Below are 18,502 nucleotides of genomic sequence, written 5' to 3' on the forward strand. Positions count from 1 at the left end.
GGCAAAATGCTGGGAAGAAAGATAACAAAGTTGCAAAGATCATTTCAAAGTCACTGATAACTTGGCCAAAAATCTTGTCTCATTATCTGCCCAGCTCTTGCCTCGATCTCCTCATAAACGAAAGGGAAAAGCACAACTTTATCTTAACATATATGTTTTTAATTCTTAATGGAGCAATGAAATATTGGATCTTTAATGAGCCTCTGCAGCCACTGTTCTGTGGAGCAGTAAATCCTGAAGAGTAATGAGGTGGCACCAAACCAAGGCCTGGCTGGAGCTCCAGGATGCATTTCACATCCACAATTTGGTCCAGTATAAAAAGCAACAGTCTCAGTTTTGGGAAATCAATGGAATTTTTAAACTTAGCTTAAAAAAGTTACAGGGAGCTTCACAGAAACAAATAAGTGGTGTGGAAGGAACCTGAAAGACCATATTGTTCCAGCCTCCCACCATGGGCAGGGACACCTTCCACTAGAGCAGGTTGCCAAAATATCTTTGACAATGCTAGGCTGGAGAAAGAAATTGGAAAAGAGTGGAAAAATACAAACTTGAAAAGAAAATAAATAGGAGCAGTCAGGTGTAACCAGCAGGCCATGTCCTCTGTTCCCATCAAAATACCAGACCAAATAATCGAACAGGAGAGATGAAAAGGAAACCAGGAAAATGCCACTCAGAGCTTCCTTGAGACTAAATCCCATCAGAGTGATGCCATTTCTTTCCATGACAGAATAACAGGTTGGTGAATAGTGAAGGACAGGAGACATTACATATCTTGATGCCAGGACAGCTCCTGACACTGCCCAGCAGGACAGGACAGGGAAACAATTTAACCAGGAGGAAAAGTGCTCAAGGGCCAACCCTGGGCTTGCCATCAATGGGTCCCCATCAGGCAAAAGGATTTTAAGAGAGGGTCCTTTTAGATTTGTTATTTCCATAACAGGGAGCTTATTATGCTTAAAATTATATTAAAGTTACATTAAAGAAGGCTCCAAGTACATTAAAGAAAGAACTGGAATGATTTTAACAACATGAGAAATCACCTGGATAAAGAATTATTTGCAGAAGTGAAAGGTTATTCCCACCTAAGTGGAGAATCAGCTGTACAGACAGAGTTCAGGGAACAACTGCAGTTTTCTAGAAGAGGACTGGGAGTTTAGAGGAAACCCCAAGCTGAAGCTGCATCGCTTTTTACACAGTTGCCAAAAATTCAGACACAGAAATGAGATGAATAATCAAGGATATGAAGTAATTCTCCTCTGCAGGGCTGCACAGGTGAGATCTCAACTGAAGGAAGACCTGGGTCCAATCTGAGGAATGAAATTTTAAGTAAGGTGATGGCTACTGCACAGACTTCAGAAGATAAAGACAAGAAGCAAGTTTCCAGAAAGAATAACTACACATTATTGGTGGAAGAATTTGGTTTACTTAGTAAAGTTTAAGGAAAACAAGAAAAAAGGTTCTGAGATCATAGGCTATTGCTGCAGAGGAGCAGACCAGTCACAAGGTACTAGGACAAGAACTGGGTCTGAACTACAGCAAGAAAGATTTAGTCATGAGGAAACCACAATGAATGAAGCATTGGAACAGAATGCTTGGAAGGTGAGCAATCCCCACCACAGATGTTTTCAGGATGGATTAGACTGAGAATGATCCAGGAGGTCCTGCCCACTAAGACACAACTTATTTCTCCACACCTCTGCCAGCTCTGCAATCTGCTTACCAGATGATCACAGCTCAAACCAGAGAGCTCACCAATGAGTTCTAATTTTTGTAAAAGTGGCCAAATCCCAAACACCGTAAACAGTCAAAACTCCTGACTCTGGAACCTGCATTGATGGCAAAAATATCAAAGAACCAAGTCAGGTTCTGCCACTTTTCACCGTGTAACTTCATTGGAGGGACAAATCATTATTCAGCCTGGGTAACATCCCACTTGACAAGGAAGATCAAGGCAGACTGACTCACAATTTGGATGCTTGTCCATGATTTTGCCAAGATTCAGGACAGCCTTTGTGGCTTCATACTTGCATCCGATCTCCCCAATTACTATAAAATGTTCTGCTCTAATAGAATAATCCATAATAATTATGGAAGGTCAGGGAACAAGCAGGCATAAATATTCTGTTAGTTCCTCCTGATACTTCATGATGGGGATCTTTATTAATGTGTCTGGGGCACATCCCCCAGCCCACTTCAGAAATGCCAAGGCTCCCTGAGGAATGGCACTGAAGGGATTCACAGCTTTCCGATGTCTCTTCAAAAAGATAAAGATGATGACTGTCCAAGAAGTCCCAGGGAATTAGAAAACTTTCCTCCAAAATCAAATGGGGGCACACATAGCATTAAAAACAGGTGCTGGGGCAGTAGAATTAAGGCATCCTCTCACCAGCCTTGAGGCAAAGGTCAAACCTGGTCCAGATTTGCACCAAAGGCTGCATTCCAAATTATTCCAGCTCTGAGCAGCTCCTTGCTCACGTGGCGCCAAGCTGCTGGATATAATATTAGCCACTCCATATACTGCTCCTGATGTAGTGAAGAATATGGGCTCTGCTGTGCTTTAACTTCACTCGTCCAGTGGGGATAAAGTTTGAGTGAAAGGTCACCATGGCCAAAATCCCCAAAACTGAAGAGGAAAATGTCAGAACTTTCTCTGCTCATCTCACAAGTCCACGCCAGGCAAGTGCAAGCTCAAATTCATGGGCTGGTTGCCCTTTTCCTCTGATCCACTCCAGGCACATGACATTTTACTTCCTCTGTTGCTTCCACTTTTATGTTCTGATGGAGCAGATGCCTTCACATCTCCATCCCCTGAAGATCTTTCGGAGGTCAAAGGAATAAACTTCTGGTACTTTACCTGGTACTTCCCATTATCAGCACATTTATAAAGAATATACAGAGTGTGAATAAGTTGCGAGTTATATCTGTAACCATCAAACTCAAAAGATCATCAAATAATTTATGAAAATCTATAAAGTCATCTAGTGATATGCTCCCCATCACCTGTTTATATTTCTGTGTTTATAATAAGATTAATCACCCAGACTAATTTTACATTAAATTACTACTTTACTCAGAAATAGAGGGAAGAAATATTTCTCTCTTGGACAATTAATTCCCCTGGTTTTGACACCCTTCTCTGCCACATTACAAATGATAAGTTACATATGACCACAATTAACAACCAACCTTCAGCACTTTAACATCATCTCAGTATCAGCCACTTCTTTGCACTTATGCTTATGAAAGCAAAACTGAATTTTGGATTTCATCTCCAGAGCAGAGCTGTCCCATCCAGCAGCATTACATAAATGAGATTCACACCAGTGGGAAGAGCCTAATAGATTTTGTAGGTCAGTGCTTCTGGCAGATGTTTCTCTAAAGACTCCTTGGAGTTCAAGAGAAAAAGACTTTCAACTAGATTTTCGAAGGCACAGTCCAGTAAAAGTTAATAAGAGCAGGGAAAACACAAGAGAGGGAAAGACCTCGATTGATTTGAAAATCGAGAATTTCGAAAATTCAGGGCATGCAAGGACAAAATAAAAAATATTCCACAGAGAACAACTCAAAAATAAAAACAGCAGCAGTGGCTAAGAACAGTTCTTCAAAGGGATGTCAGACTTTACAATACTTTGTGCAGCAGCAGTGACTAAAAAGGCTTCGCGTTGTCACCACATGGTGATATTAGAAATTTGCATTCATTTGGGGGAAAATAAATAAATAGCAAAAACACATACAGCAGAATAATAAAATGCAGTCATGGGATGGGTGCTTTAAATCCTATTTATAAACCCCTAGGGCATATTTCCTTGCTCAGTGCAGTCACCACAATGTCAAATTCTAATTTGCAACACAGGTCACAAATGTCACAACTGGTAACATGCTGGATGGCATGAGTGGTAAAAACAATTTTTAAGGACTTAGCCTTTAAAATAAACAGAACTGGTGGCATTTCTTTATTGCCTATTTTAAACCTCATCGTTACAGTTAACATTATATTCATCAACAGAAAAACTTTCATGCCTTATATCAGCCTTCTTGAACACAATGTTTTCTTTCCCTGGTCTCTGAAATGTCTGCAGAAGCCTCTCCCTAACCTGCAGGAGAAAGAGGGAGAAGCTTACTTGTCCTTCTCTGGGTACCATGACATACTTGTGAGCCTAATAACATCCTTGCAAAGTAGGTAAAATATTAAATATTATTATTACGTTACATCAGCGAAGAAATAAGGGACCAATAGTCAGCCACCAGTTTTCTACAAGTACAAAACTGACCTTGGATTTATTATTTCAAATAAGAGGAGATTATCATCATGAATATTTGATAACATTTTCTGTAGCCATAACAAAACAACTCCATTCTCTCCCTTTTTTAAAACTGCAAAGTGTTCACAACCATCGCCTGCATTGCTCTACAGATCTTTACCAATTGCTGTGGTTCAGCAATTGGTATTCATTGAATTTCAGTCCAAAACCTGAAACTGTCCTGTGGCATCATTTTATGTTCTTTCACTGCATCACCTCAAAGTCCCAAACAAAGGCAGGTGTACCCTGTGAGGCCCCTGGCATCCCACTACAGCCTGAGGAAGCAGCCAAACAGTCCAAAGCCAATTTCTCTCCTCCCAGGATAGTATCTTATCTCAGCGCTGGAAGGAATTATGAAATAAACCATGTGTTAGCTCCGCAGGATGTTTATTCACAGTTAACAGGCCAACATTTTGTTCTCTTTCTCCTCCCCTCTCTCCACAAAATCAGGGGGTGGGAAGGACCTGCTTTCAAGATTTCATGGGAGTCACCCTCATTCCTCAGCAGAAGAGCCACACCCAAAGAGCCAGCAGCAACAGAGAAAAGAAATCCTACAACAGCAAAATGGACAAAGTCACATCCTTACAGACTCATGGAAGAAACAGCCATCAAAAGCTACTAAAATAGACAAACACCAAGAACTTCCCAAAGCACAGATCAACGGTGGATGGAAACAACCAGGAAGCTCCTTTATTCTCTTCCCCACACATCTCCTGTTGGTCACTGTGTGAAGCTGGAGGTTAGCTAGATGTGTCTTTGATAAGATCCCCAAAAATTGTGTGCAGCACATCTCATCTCCAGGAATGAGGTAATCCTACAGCTTTCCCAAGCTTTCCCACTGGTGGGAGAACCAAGAGCCCCTGATTTCTAGCTGTGTTTTTATACGGTCCATCAAGGCTTCAGAACTTTTGTGCTCTCTAATTCCTGGTAATTCTATTTGGATTTGGCCAACAGATTCAGAAATTACACGGGGAGGGAGTAGTGGGGGAGAGATGGTGTTCATATAAGCCTTGTTTCCTTAAGAAACCAGGTTAAAAAAACCAACAGCTGAGAGTTACAAGACGTTCTGTAATCTGCTTTTAAAACACCCCGGAACGAGGCGCAAAGTCCTAACGGGGCATACGAGGATGTGTTTGACAAGGAGCAAGTGCTTACATTAAAGAAAACAACATCATCCTTTAAAAAATGATTCTGTGATAAAAGAGAGACCCAGTAGCAACTCCAAAGAGTAGGAGAAATTATTCCATGATAAAAGAGACCCAGTAACAGCTCCAAAGAGCAGGAGCCTGCTCGGTCACAGACCTACCAGAAGGCACAGGACAATTCTTGCTTTTCTAAATCAGCCCTTTCACTCTCCTGCAGACCTTAACAGACTGCTAGAAAAATACCATGAATTATAGAGTATGAATGATGTCAAAGCCCGTTCTCAGAGGAAGGCTGGAACAGCAATTATGTATTCTTCAGTTTGGGAATACACAGACAATTTTTGTTCATAACCTATAAAGAAAAAAAAAAAAGGCTCTGCACATCAAAGGCACCAAATACATTTCCTTTCAGATCATCCCTTCAACCAGCCCAGTCTAACACACAGACACAGAGAGAAGGGAGTCCAATAGGATGAAAAGGAAAATCAGGACCATGGAGAGTGGCTAAAGTCACCAAAATACACAGGGAAAGGATAAATACAGCAGAACACCAAGTGTCTACACAGCCAGCTCAAACTGCACTGTGCAATTCCAGCTGGCTTTCAGACACACCTGGATGGGACAGAAGATGGCTGTAACCCTCAAATGAAGTCCTGTGAATCTTGTCTTTGTGTGCAAGGTGGATATTTGGCAACTCAGGCTGCTCTAAACTACAGTTTCTGTCCACAGTACCGAGTGGGGAAACAGAAAAACTTGGAGATCATGAGCAGAATGAGATTACTTGCTTTAGGCAGCCCCACACCATCCATCATCCATATAGAAGACGTGAAGGGCAGCAGTCATTAAAGCACCAGAGGATTCTCCTGCCTTAAGTTGATCATTTCCCAGGTATCACACTCCTTCACCAGGGAGAGGAAGAAAAAAGACATTGAAAATTATCAGAACCTTGACATTGTTCTCCAAAGACAGAAAATCATGTTTAAAAGGGCTTAAGTTTTGCCTGCAACTAAACCAAAAACACCCTCAGCTGTGAACATCCCACATCTGGGAGCAGCCTTGGAACTAAAGTAAATCTGAACCCAGCCAAGTTACTGTTCCTACAGCAAACCTGAGATTCCAGCTAAAATAAGAGCCCAAAGCCAACATCTGTTAATAATGTGCAAAACAACAGTGACAGGTTTATTCTACCCTCCATTCCCCTACAAATCTGGGAGCAAAATCTGGGAACAAATCTGGGAGCTGCACCACCCACTTTTCTTTGCCTTCTTAAAGCAATAAACCATAATGAATCTCTTATCTCCACAAAGTGCCACAAAACTTCACTAAACCGCACAAATATTTTATACCAATAATAATTAAGGTGCACATTTTCGAGGCGGTGCCTCTAAAAGTCAGGCACACAAAATCAGACAGCCCTGCAGCTTGACACTCACTCTCCAGTGGTATTTCCAGGTCTGCCCAAGAGTCCTTGGCTCTCAGAGGAGTCACTGCTGTACCTGTGCACGGTGTGAATATCTAAGTTTAAGGAAGTTCTCTTGATTCTGCCCAAATGTAGAAACCTTTTCTTCTGGCTGCCTTCTCTAAAGCCACACCCGGTGTCCCCTTTCTCCCCCAGGATGCTCAAAACAGTCGCTCTGAATTCACTTCAAAGCAGAAGTGCACAAAAACACTGCACAGACCCCAGCTAGAAATAGAGTTGCCCTAATTTGATCTAATTAACCTCCTTTCCAGCACTGAAACAAACAGGATGCCTTGGAAAACCCTGTTAAGCAGCCTCCTCACCACTTTCCCCTGCTGCAGAGCATTTATGGGTGAAGGACAACTCCTGACTCTTTGAACAACCAGTCAGGGCTGCATCCCAGAGCAGATGAGCATAGGAATTTGTATTCCTGGACACACAGCTCCATGAGGAGGTCAGAGGACAGCTGTGCACTGCCCTGCACACTGAGATCAGCCCAGTGCTCCTGCTTTGTGGAGCACAAGCCCAGACAAACCTGTGCCCGCTGCCACAGGGCCCCCCAAGAAGAGGGACAGAAGGCAGGGCTTGTATGGATGAATCACCTCGACAGGACACATATGGCTTGGCACACCAACAACAGCTCAGCTCAGTCTTTCAGCTGAAAAATGCCTTTTGTTCCTTCCTCCAAGGCTTGTTTTCCAATGCATGCGAAATGTGGCACTTCTTTAGTTACATTTCAGACCTCGATTCCTTTTCTTCAGCAGAAATGTTCTTGAAATATTTCCTTTTCTTTTTATCTAATTCCTCACTTTTTTTTTTTTCCCCTCACTTTTTTTTTGATAGAAAATTGGGAAACTTCATCAAATATGTCCCTGGTAAATGCGAAGTTCAATCATTTTCCACCTGGTCTTTGTGACTGAGTACTGAGCATTGAGCAAAAACTTTCTCACACATAGAACCAACCCTCTTCAGGTTGAAGTCCAAACCATGGTGCAGAAACACCACAGAAAGTTCATCTTCCTGTTATCCATGCTGTCAGCACAGAAGAATTTCCTCTGGTGAAGCACTTTGAAGCATCCCACTTGCACACAAGCTGCTACAAATCCTAGCCCCTGTAACGTATCACACAACAGGTTATTTCTGGCACTGCAGAGAAAAACCCCAATCTGCACCCACACAATTCCAGGGCTGCACACTCCACACGCCAAGCTTCATCTAAGAAAGGATTTTAAAGTTCCAGCATTCAGATATGTAAAAGAAAAGGGTTGCAATGACTGCACTTGTCCACTGCTTTGTAACAACTCTGCCATCTCACTTCAGGATGCAGAATATAAATCACACCATGAGGACTAATTTTCTCTCCCTGACAGAGAACATGTGTTCCAGCCCTGTTTCATGCTTGTCTTACACAGGCACAGATGATTCCAGTGCTGTCCTCAGAACTTTCAGGTGTATGATGCCCATTAACTGGAAAGGGTCTGCAGAGTTGTGTTCCCAGGAATCCTAGGAAAAATCAGTCCCCAGCAGGACAGTATATTTTTTCATTAAATTGCCAACTACACCATTAATAATAGAGGTGTGTTAGCCCTAGAAGTGCCCCAGAAGACTCAGCCTCCACACGAAGAGGGGGAGCTGTACTGGATACAGCTTCATGAGGAAATTGCTCAAGCAGTTCAGTGCCATAAGCAGCAAAAGGGAATAAAACTGGAAGAGTCACCGGGCTGGCCTCAAGCTACAATGTCTTTTTCACTCTGGATTGAGAGTTCAATGCCAGGACTAAAACTGGTCTGAAAGTGGATCTGGGAGCCCTGTTTTAGTGGAGTGTTAATGACTCATGAGCTGCCATGCTGGTGCTTGCCTCTCCCTTCCTCTCCCCCCAAAACGTAGTTGGTAACTTAAACAGGCATGGGAGCTCTTCTTGTATCAGAAAAAACAGACTGGACAGCTTCGAGACAAGGAACAGATTTCAGATTACCAGAAACAGCAGGAAACATCATATTCCACCCTGGAGCCAAAACCTCCTCCTTTGCCCCAGGACAGGAGCAAATAATCTTCTTCCTTGTCTGCACAAAAAGGACAGCAGAGGCACCTTTCTCACTCTCTCACTCTGCTACCCCTGATCCAGCCCAGCCGAATGCAGGAAAGGGCAAGTCCATTTTACCAAAAGCATCTGCAAGGGAGGTCTATGAAGAATCAATATGTTTTTAAAGGACTATCAGTAATGTCTTTGTGTGGCAGACACACCAAATCCTGTCAATTGAGCACATCCTGCATGCCTTGGAATAAATTCACTGCTGGCACTGGAAGTGCCTGGGCTGCTGTCACTTACAGCTCTGTGAAAGCCATACCCTGGGCATTAGCTCAGCATAACCTTACAGCTTCTACCTCTCTGCAGTGAAATCTGCCACTCTGCACAGGGCCAGCCCAAACCTTTGCCCACCAGGGAGTCTCACTTCACCTCACCACAAGAAAAAACAATTTTCAGTCTCACTAAGTAGTGCTGGTCCACTTGGTACGTAATTTAACCACTCAGTTAAGCACTTTGCTTTTTGTTCCCCCCACCGTATTCTCACATTTGCCACAAAGAGACACTGACTTTTTTTTGCAGGCATTTTCATTATTCATTGCTGTGATCATTCAGCAGCAGGTTTATGTGAAAAAATTCTTGCCACCAATCCTTCCATAAACAGTAAGTTCACTTTCATGGGCGAATTCCCATGCAGGCAGTTGAGCAAAAGCCCATCAATTTCCAAATGTGCAGAAGAAATAATTGCAAACCTTTAGAACCACTATTAAAAAACAGGAATACAAGCACTGGGGGGGATAGAAGTCTGTCAGAACCATCTGCCACTTGGCAATATCATTTTACCACATTCAACCAGGACCAAACCTGCTGCTGCCTGCCTGAGTAGATGGGGAAGGCAATGCCAAGGAGATAGTGCTGGAAGGACAATGAAAATGAGAGGTATCCCTTCTGTGCACTCCAGAAGAGCACAGAGGAGCTCATGGCAGGTCCAGGTCATTTCCCCATGGGCTGTGTGCTGCAGAAAACTTTTAGGCAAAGCAAGAAAAGGAAATGCAGCTCCATGCAGCCATGATGGTGTCACGCTGAGCAAGGTTAAAGCCACTCAGATGAACCAGGTGAGGCAGGAATGGGTCAGGAACTGTGCCACCATCCAGGCCAACACCCAGAGGGCCAGCCAGCCAGGAAGACGTTCTGTGACAATCACAGAATCATTGAGGTTGGAAAAGACATCTGAGATCAAGTCCAGCCTGTGACTAATCACCATCTTGTCAACCAGACCAGAGCACTGAGTGCCACGTCCAGCTATTCCTTGAACACACGTCTTCACCACCTCCATGGGCAGCCCATCCAACTGCCTAACAACCCTTTCCATGAAGAAATTGCTCCTGTTGTCCAGCCTGAACCTCCCTTGGCACAGTTTCAGGCCATTTCCTCTCATCCTGTCCCTTGTTCCCTGGGAGCAGAGTCTGACCCCCCCTCAGCTGCATTCCCCTGTCAGGGAGTTCTGAGAATGAGAAGTTTCCCCCTGAGCCTTCTTCTATCCAGGCCAAGTCCCCCAAGCTTTCTCAGCCACTATTTATATGACTTAATCTTTGTACCCTTCCCCAGCTCTGTTCCTCTCCCTGGACACACTCCAGCCCCTCAATGTCCTCCTTGTCATGAGAGGCCCAGAACTGGACACAGCACTCGAGGTGTGGCCTCAGCAGTGCCCAGCACAGGGAATGGTCACTGCCCTGGTCCTGCTGGACACTCTGCTGCTGACCCAGGCCAGGTGCCATTGGCCTCTTGTCCACCTGGGCACACCTGGGTTCATGTCCAGCCACTGTAGACCAGCACCCCCAGTTACTTTTCCAGCTTTCCAAACACTCTGTCCCAGCCTGTAACTCTGCACGGGGTTATCATGGCCAAAGTGCATGACCTGGTCTTCCTGACACTCACACAGCTGTCCTCAGCCCATGGATCCAGCCTGTCCAGATCCCCCTGCAGAGCCCTCCTGCCCTCCAGCAGATCCACGCTCCCACACAACTTGGTGTCATCCACAAACTTACTGAAGGGACACTCAACCCCTCAGCCAGATCATCAGTAAAGTTATTAAACAGGAGTGGGCCCAACACTCAGCCCTGGGATCACTGCTGGTGACCCAGAATGAGCACAGAAGGGCAGAAGAACTCAAAAGTAAGCAGAGAGCACATTTAGAAAGCTACCAAGTTACAGAGAGCACCTCCTCCACCTTTAGCACCAGGCCAGCTACAGCACCAGGCTTGCTGTGCAGGCACCAGTGGAGACAGAGATCACTCCATCAAAGTTATGGCTTGTTCTGAACAACCTCTGGCAAATTAGCATCACTCCCCCCATCTTACTGTCTCAATTTTCCCTGCCAAATAGGGGCAATTTTTCTCAAAATCTTGGCAGACGTCTTTATGAGGCATCTTTAGAGCTTGGGAAATAATTCTTATTTAAATACATAAGACTGTGCAAGATTTTTGGCCATTACTCTCAACTTTCTGCTAATTTCCAGCCTTAATTTATTCATGGCCTGTTCCTACCCATTTGCCTGTGTGCCAACATGCAATTTCAGTTTAAATAACTCTTCTTTCCTGCATTTCCTTGTTCATTCTCCCAAGATGTGCTTGGAGCAGCAGCCCTGTTCCCATCCTGGCGTGGGAAGGCCCAGCTCTATCAGCCCCTCTTGCAAGGATATGCTCTTCACTGTCCTGCTCATCACGGTGTCCTTCCCAATTTGGCTTCATCCCTCCTGCCCACAGATGTCCACAACTGTATCCGTGCCCAGTTCCACAGCTGAGCTCCTCAGGGATTTGCCCCCAAGGGAATAAATCAGCCCCTGAGGGAAGGCCAAGGGCTGAAGCAGTTTCCTCTCCTCCCAGCTGATGAGACCCTTCAACTTCCACAACAACTGATGTCCCCAGGTGAGGGGAAGGTCCCATATTCCAGCTACCAGTGCAAGGCTGCCAGGCCATCCCCTTCCAGCACAAACAGAAACCCACACAAAGCCTGGCCCTATTCCACTAAAGAAAACAAACCTGGTCTTGCCAATATTAGTCAGCAAAGGAGTATTTATAAAATCTGTTTTGCTGAAAGAAATTACTTCATAAGTTACTGCTACCAATGCTGATATACAGCCTTTTTTTTTTTTCATCCAAACAGAGAGACAAGTCTGTGAGAAAAAGCAACTGTGACAGGACTGCATCCTGTGCCATGACATCCATTTGTGCCCCAGAGTTAGGGAGGTGACACTGTTAAATTGGAAATTTGCAATCCAGCCTTCGCTGCTGCACGCCCTCCCAGGGCACAGCCCTCCTGTGGAAAACCCCAGTCCAGTGGGAAGGCTTTGAAATAAAGTTAATTCCAGGCTAGCCTTGCATCTGGAGTCCCTGCAACCCAAATGCTACCAGGTGGCACAGGGACAGCTGCCACAAGTGGTACAAGCCAACACAGCCCCCAGGTTGCAACTCACAGAGACATTCAGACACTTCTTCCTCCCTCCCAGACCCCTCAAACACAGCTCAACAAAACCAGCCTCATCCAGCACAAATTTCAAAGCAGTTTTCCTCCAGTGCCCCTTTCCAGCCTCCCATGGTGCCTGACAGGGCTCTGGGAACTGCTGGAGGAGCAGCTGGGTGCCTCCAGTGAACAGAAGGAGACTTTGTTCCCCTCTCTGGAAGTGACAAGCCACCAGGAGGGCAGGGTGCTCAGCAAGCACAGAGATGATCTGGGTTTGCCATGTGATTTGTACTGCAGCAGAGCTGCTGGCACAGCTGCTGTGATAACCAGGAGAAAATTCTCTCCAGTGTTTCAGGGGTAGCTTTTCCCTCCACAGCCTTTTCCTCTGCACAGGGAGCAAGAGCTGAATTGTCAAGCCACTGATGCTGGCTCAGCACGCCTTAATCCCAGCCTTATTAAGGCAAAGCAATTAAGCAGGGGCTTAACTTTGAACGCATTCTCAAAGCCCGGTGGTTTAGCGCAAGTTCAGACTTAAGTAGGTGCTTAAGTTCAGATTGCTGACTTGAGGCTGAACTTGCCAAATTAAACCAAAGACCTTTGCTAGAGCTGTTCTGCAGGGGAGTAGGAAAAACACACAGCTTGCTCCTGACAGCCACTGTGCTCATGGCAAGGACAGGTTCGGCGCTTCCCCAAGCCCTGCTAAGGTCACACGCTGCTGGAAGGGCTCTCCAGCTCCCTGGCAGACACCACCAGAGGCATGGTCACCCAGTGTCCCACTGTGAGCCCAATGTCACAGTCCTGCTGCTGCACAGACACGTGACAGCACCTTCTGCTTCCAGCAGCTTACACAACTCCATGGCTTCAGGTCAGGCCTGAAGGAGAGGAAAAGGGGAGATGGAATCAGCATGGGATAATGCCCAAAAGAACTCATTTAAAAGTCCAGCAAGTGTCTGAAGGAGATGGGTGTTCATAACCTGAAGGGGTGGGAATCAAACCCTCTAGCCACAAGTGCACGTTAAGAGAAGCTCTCCAAGCAGAAAGAAGGTGGTGATGGCCCATGTGAGGAAGCACTGCATTTTCAGTCCAGTTGTGCTGTGCTCATCCAGGCCTGAAAAAGCAGCACTACAGAAATGCAGATCTGAGCTGCTGAGAGCATCCTGCAGGACATAAGGCTTTGTGGATAGTGGGAAGGGCTCCATCAGAAAGACAACACAGGCAGAAACTTGATTTGGTGAAGTTGATGAAGATCAGAGATGAGAAACGTTGACTGGAGCAGTTTTAATTCAGCGGAAGGCACAGAAGAGGTGTTAGGACAGACTTGAAGGAGAGGAACTTTGCAGTGCGAAAGTAAAAAAGGTTTCAGTACTGAGATGAAAGGCAGATGGGGTGGCAGTGGGAAAGAATGGGGGGAGGAAAGGAAAGAAAAACAAAGAAAAACAAAACTCAAAATGCACAAAAAGAAAAAACAACCCAAAGGGTTCTCTTGACCCTGGAGACACTAAACGTGATTGTACTGCCAGCAGAAAAGTCAGAGAAGAATGAGAAGTCACAGCAAAGGTCATGAGAGGGAACAGAGTCTCCCACTGTTTGTGTAGATGATAAAGTCGCATCAGACCAAATGAAATTGCACACAGGGAAACGTGGAGACAAGGGGAGCTTACATGGGAGCACCATCTGCAGCCCCAGGTCAGAGGATGGAACATCTGATCTACAACAGCACCATGCCCTGGAAATTGTGAATTCCAAAGAAATTGGCTGGGAGAGAGACACAGCCCTCCTCCCTTTCACAAAAGCCAGATATCTCCTACAGAGTCTGCACATTTAAAATGCAAGAAGTGGGGGATCAAGCCATGAATCCCAAGTTGACTGGGATCAGAAAGAGCCCTTTCCATCTCAGCACAAAGTAGAGGGGGGAAAAAATTTTATCTTTATCTTATTAGACAGGATATAGGATTTTTGCAATAGGCACAGATGTAAATACCAGACCAAAATACATTTTTTCCTGCTCATTCAGATGATTTACAGAGAAATAAAACAGATATTTTCCTTCTCTAGCAACTTTTTTAAGGATAAATAAAATTATCAAAGTGCCTGACTTAAAATTAATAAAAGAATCATCACATGCACACCCCACGTCTGAAGTAGGTTAATGCACACAAATATGGATGATGAGGCACAAGTCACTAGAAAATATTGCAGTTCTTTGTTGATAACAGGTCTTGAACACCACAGTTCTTTAACATTAGATTTCATGGCTATTTGTGAGCAGTCCTCAGCCTTCCCCACAGAAACCATGCCATGATCTCCTGTTATACCATGGAATTAAAGCCAATCCACTGAAGGAGGGATGCAAATCACCAGCACATTTCACAAAGCCTCGGGCTTTCCTTCTCATCTTCCAGGTACCCCCCAAGAGTGAGCAGAACAGCAGCCACCCCCTGCTGCCTTCAACTTCCCTCAATGCATCTTTCTGTCCCCAGCTGGGGACAAAGAGCAGCCTCAAGGAAGGTGGTGACCATCAGCAGGCTGTCACCACCCAAATCATGTCCCCCCATCTGGTGCCTGGCCAGCTCTCTGCTCAGAAGCAGAGAGCACAAAGCCACCCTGGGGACAACAGCTCATCCTCAGGCATGCTCCAGAGCCAGGCAGGAGCAAGGTGACAGCACAAGCAGGTGACTGCACGTGCAGTGACAGGAAAAGGGTCCCTCTGACACTGGGGAGGGTATGGACGCAACCTGCCTGGAATTCTGAGCATGCTGAGTGCCACCAGCATGGTCCACCTGAACTAAAAGTGAGTTTGGATAGTGGCGACAAAAATCATGCCCTTACCGAAATAAAGTGAGATATCAAATCCATTAATAATTAGGGCTACAAACTCCCCACCATGCATGTTTACAGTGCTGCATCTCTGTGAACAAGAGCTGTCAGTCAACAGAACTTTGAAGCAGCACCTCTCAAAGGCAGTAAGTTGGCCAAGACACAGGAACAGAGTAAGAACTCCAAGCCAGGACCTCCAAGAGTGACTCTTGCTGAGTGCCAGGGGGATGTGTGTTCATGGTGCCTGAAGGATGCCTGGTTTTACCTTGGGTAAGGCCAGAACATCTTTGCAGAAACATTCATAAACCCAAACCACACAGCCATGAGGATAAAGCAGTCATCAGCCAACTGCAAGCACTCCAAAAATTATTATGATGGTTCCAAAACTTAGGTGATTGTTTTAAAAAGCATTCACAACTTAGAAGGGGTTCGTGTATTTCATTTACCCAAAGGCATTGAAGTATTGGAATACTTCTGATTTACACACCTGCAGTTTTCCTCTTTAAACATGACAACCACAAATTTTGCTTATTTTCTTCAAACAGCAAAACATGAGCTACTGATCATTTTTTTTTTTTTTTTGCCTTAGCACCCAGCCAGAAGGGCACAAAAGGCCAGGAGACCTGCAGTAAAATCCCAAGAGTCAGCACTTCTGAAAGCCTTGGCCTCTCCTGGCATGTTTTTTCTAGTTTTTCAGCAGATGCAGTTTGTAGCATCTGCAGAGCCTGGTCTAAGAGAGCTTTTCTCTGTCCAGGCAGCACTCTCCTGCCATTCCCACTGCACCACACAGAGCACTTGGATTGACAACACTGGATTCAGATCTATAACTTGATAAGAAAGTGGGAGTGTTGCTGCAGACTGAAAAATTGCATTCTGCCACCCAAGCAAACTTGCAACCAACTATTAAGCCAGAAGAATCCTCACCCTTCTCTGATAAATCACACTGTAGAGATACTGTGGAGCCACTACAGAATTTGGGACACAGGTCCCACCTGACTCAGACTTAACTAGTCCCTGGACTGACATTTAGCCACACCTCCAGATTGTCCAGAGCTTCTTCCCCACTCCTCTGACTGCAGATAAAACAAGTGACCTCATCAAATAAATGCCCATAACACCTGTCATGCTGTTAGCATGCCACAAATGACAGATGGATAAAACCTCTGGGCTTGACTTGGATTTTTCAGCTGACTATTGCACATTGGAATTTTTATTTATTAAGTGGCTCCAATGCATGGCTTTCTTCCACCATAAAAAGCCCACAGATGTGTTTTTCTGATATTAGCAGTTTATTAATAGTGTTTTGGTTTATTATTGCATTGGAGCTGGAGAATACTGCACTGGCTGCTCTGGAAAGCAGAATATTCCAAAGGGAATATGCAGAAGAAAGTCTCCTCCTTGGTGCTCACCTCACCCAAGTGGGCTCCTTGCCTTTCCTTTATTTTGCCTCTCACTTTCTCTCAATTCCTCTTCTGCCCATTAAGCTATGGCATGTCATAATTTTGCCAACTGCAAAGCAACTACTAATACAATAAAACCTGATTGCACACGCTTCCTTGGTGGTAAAAATGAATCATTTCTTTAATTTGCCAAACTTTCCCCATCCAACAGAGTGCTGGGACTGCCAGAATTCCAGAGAAACCCACTAAGGCTCTCCCAGCTGCTAGAAACCCACTGCTCCTAATTAAAAACTTCAAAAGCAAGAAAATTGGGGAATTTCTGCAAGGACCACCTGCTTTATTTTCTGCGTCTTCGTTGAAGGGAAATAAATAAATAGAACGCACTCCAAAGAAAGGAAAGACCCCGAACCAACAGCAAGCCCCTAAACCACAAGTCTCTGTCATTACAGCGGCACGAAGGAACACCCCATGGTCGGTAACTCCCCACTTTTCTGGAAAAATCTCACTAGTTTCGGGAGGAATATGAATAATTCAGGAGCTGAAGCGCCCGCCCGGGGGGACCCACCGGGACCGAAACTTTCCCGGTGCGGCGGGCGCGGGGCAGGCGGAGAGCGAACCCCCCCCGCCCACCCCGGCGGGGTTGGGGATGGGAGGGGTGGAAATGAAAAATAAACCCTAAGACGCCAGTCCTGAGAGGCTGGGAGCCGCGAAGTTCCGCGGCCAAGCGCCGCCGCCCCCGTCTCCAGCCGCAGAGCCGCCGCGTCCCCTCGGGGGACAGCGGGCACCCCGCGCCCTGTGCCCCCACACGCACCCCGAGGGATGCGGCAGCACTTGGCGGGGGCACGGGCACCCTCGGGGCTCTGCCGACACACACACCCCCCCCGAAGGGCCGGAGAGGCTGGAGGGAGCCTTACTTTTCTGGCTGGAGTATCCCGGGTAATATCCATAGTAGCCGGTGATGCGCAGGATCCTGTCCTCGATGGTGGCCACGCCGTTGGGTGCTGCCTTCCCATCCATAGAGGGAAGGAGCCGCGCGGGGCGGCCGGGCGGGACGGCGAGCGCAGCCGGCAGGGCAGGAGCAGCAGCAGGAGCAGGAGGAGGGGGAGGAAGGAGAGGAGGCGAGCAGGAGCAGGAGGAGGAGGAGGAGGAGGAGGAGGAGGAGGAGGAGGGGGAGGAGGAGCGCGGCCGCCGCAGCTCGCGGTGCCGGCGGGGCGCTCGCTCTGCCTCCGCCGCCTGGTGCAGGACGGGCTCCGCAGCGCGGCCCCCGCCCTCCGCTGAGGGCCGGGCAGGCAGCGAGCGGCTCCGCCGGGCCTCAGGTGGGGCGGGATGCGGGGCGGAGGGTCGGATCGTGCCCCCGGCACGCTCAGGGGTCTCTTGTCCCCCGGTTGGGTCGCTGTGGCTGTGTGACCGCCGCTGTCACCCCGTCACTGCCCAAAGCCCCGGCACGGGCAGCGCTGCCCCGCGCTCCGGGAGCTGCGGCTTGCGGGGGGACGGGAGCGTGTCCTGAAGTGCTCCTGCAGGATCAGGCCCGCAGATGTGACACCCTCCCCGGGGCCTGCACGCAGGTGCCAGAGGAAGGAGAGAGACCTTTCATTCCGACCCTGAGGGGACAAGGTTTCACCGCTCCATGCTGTGCATGTCATGGGATGGTTTGGGTTGGGAAGGACCTCAAAGCTCATCCATTTTCACTCCCTGCCATGGCAGGGAGACCTTCCACTATGCCAGGTTGCTCCAAGACCTGTCCCACCTGGCCTGGAACATTGCCAGGGATCCAGGGGCAGCCACAGCTCCTCTGGGCAGCCTGTGCCAGGGCCTCTCCACCCTCACAGGGAGGAATTTCTTCCCAATATCCCATCTAGCCCAGGCCTCTGGCAGTTTGAAGCCATTCCCCC

At 46.8% G+C, this 18,502-nt stretch overlaps 1 protein-coding gene across 2 annotated transcripts in view; it reads right to left on the reverse strand.

Annotated features, from left to right (window-relative positions):
- Nucleotides 1-17,727, reverse strand: part of SLC35F4 (solute carrier family 35 member F4) — a 117,310-nt gene extending 99,583 nt beyond the window's left edge. For both annotated transcript variants that reach the window (XM_053946631.1, XM_053946629.1), the window contains exon 1: nt 17,525-17,727. In XM_053946631.1, coding sequence (XP_053802606.1) covers nt 17,525-17,627 — 103 coding nt within the window. In that variant the 5' untranslated portion in view covers nt 17,628-17,727. The remainder of the gene's footprint in view (nt 1-17,524) is intronic.
- Nucleotides 17,728-18,502: the final 775 nt, after the last annotated feature.

This window comes from Vidua chalybeata, chromosome 6 (genome assembly GCF_026979565.1).
Source record: "Vidua chalybeata isolate OUT-0048 chromosome 6, bVidCha1 merged haplotype, whole genome shotgun sequence".
NCBI classification, from domain to species: domain Eukaryota; kingdom Metazoa; phylum Chordata; class Aves; order Passeriformes; family Viduidae; genus Vidua; species Vidua chalybeata.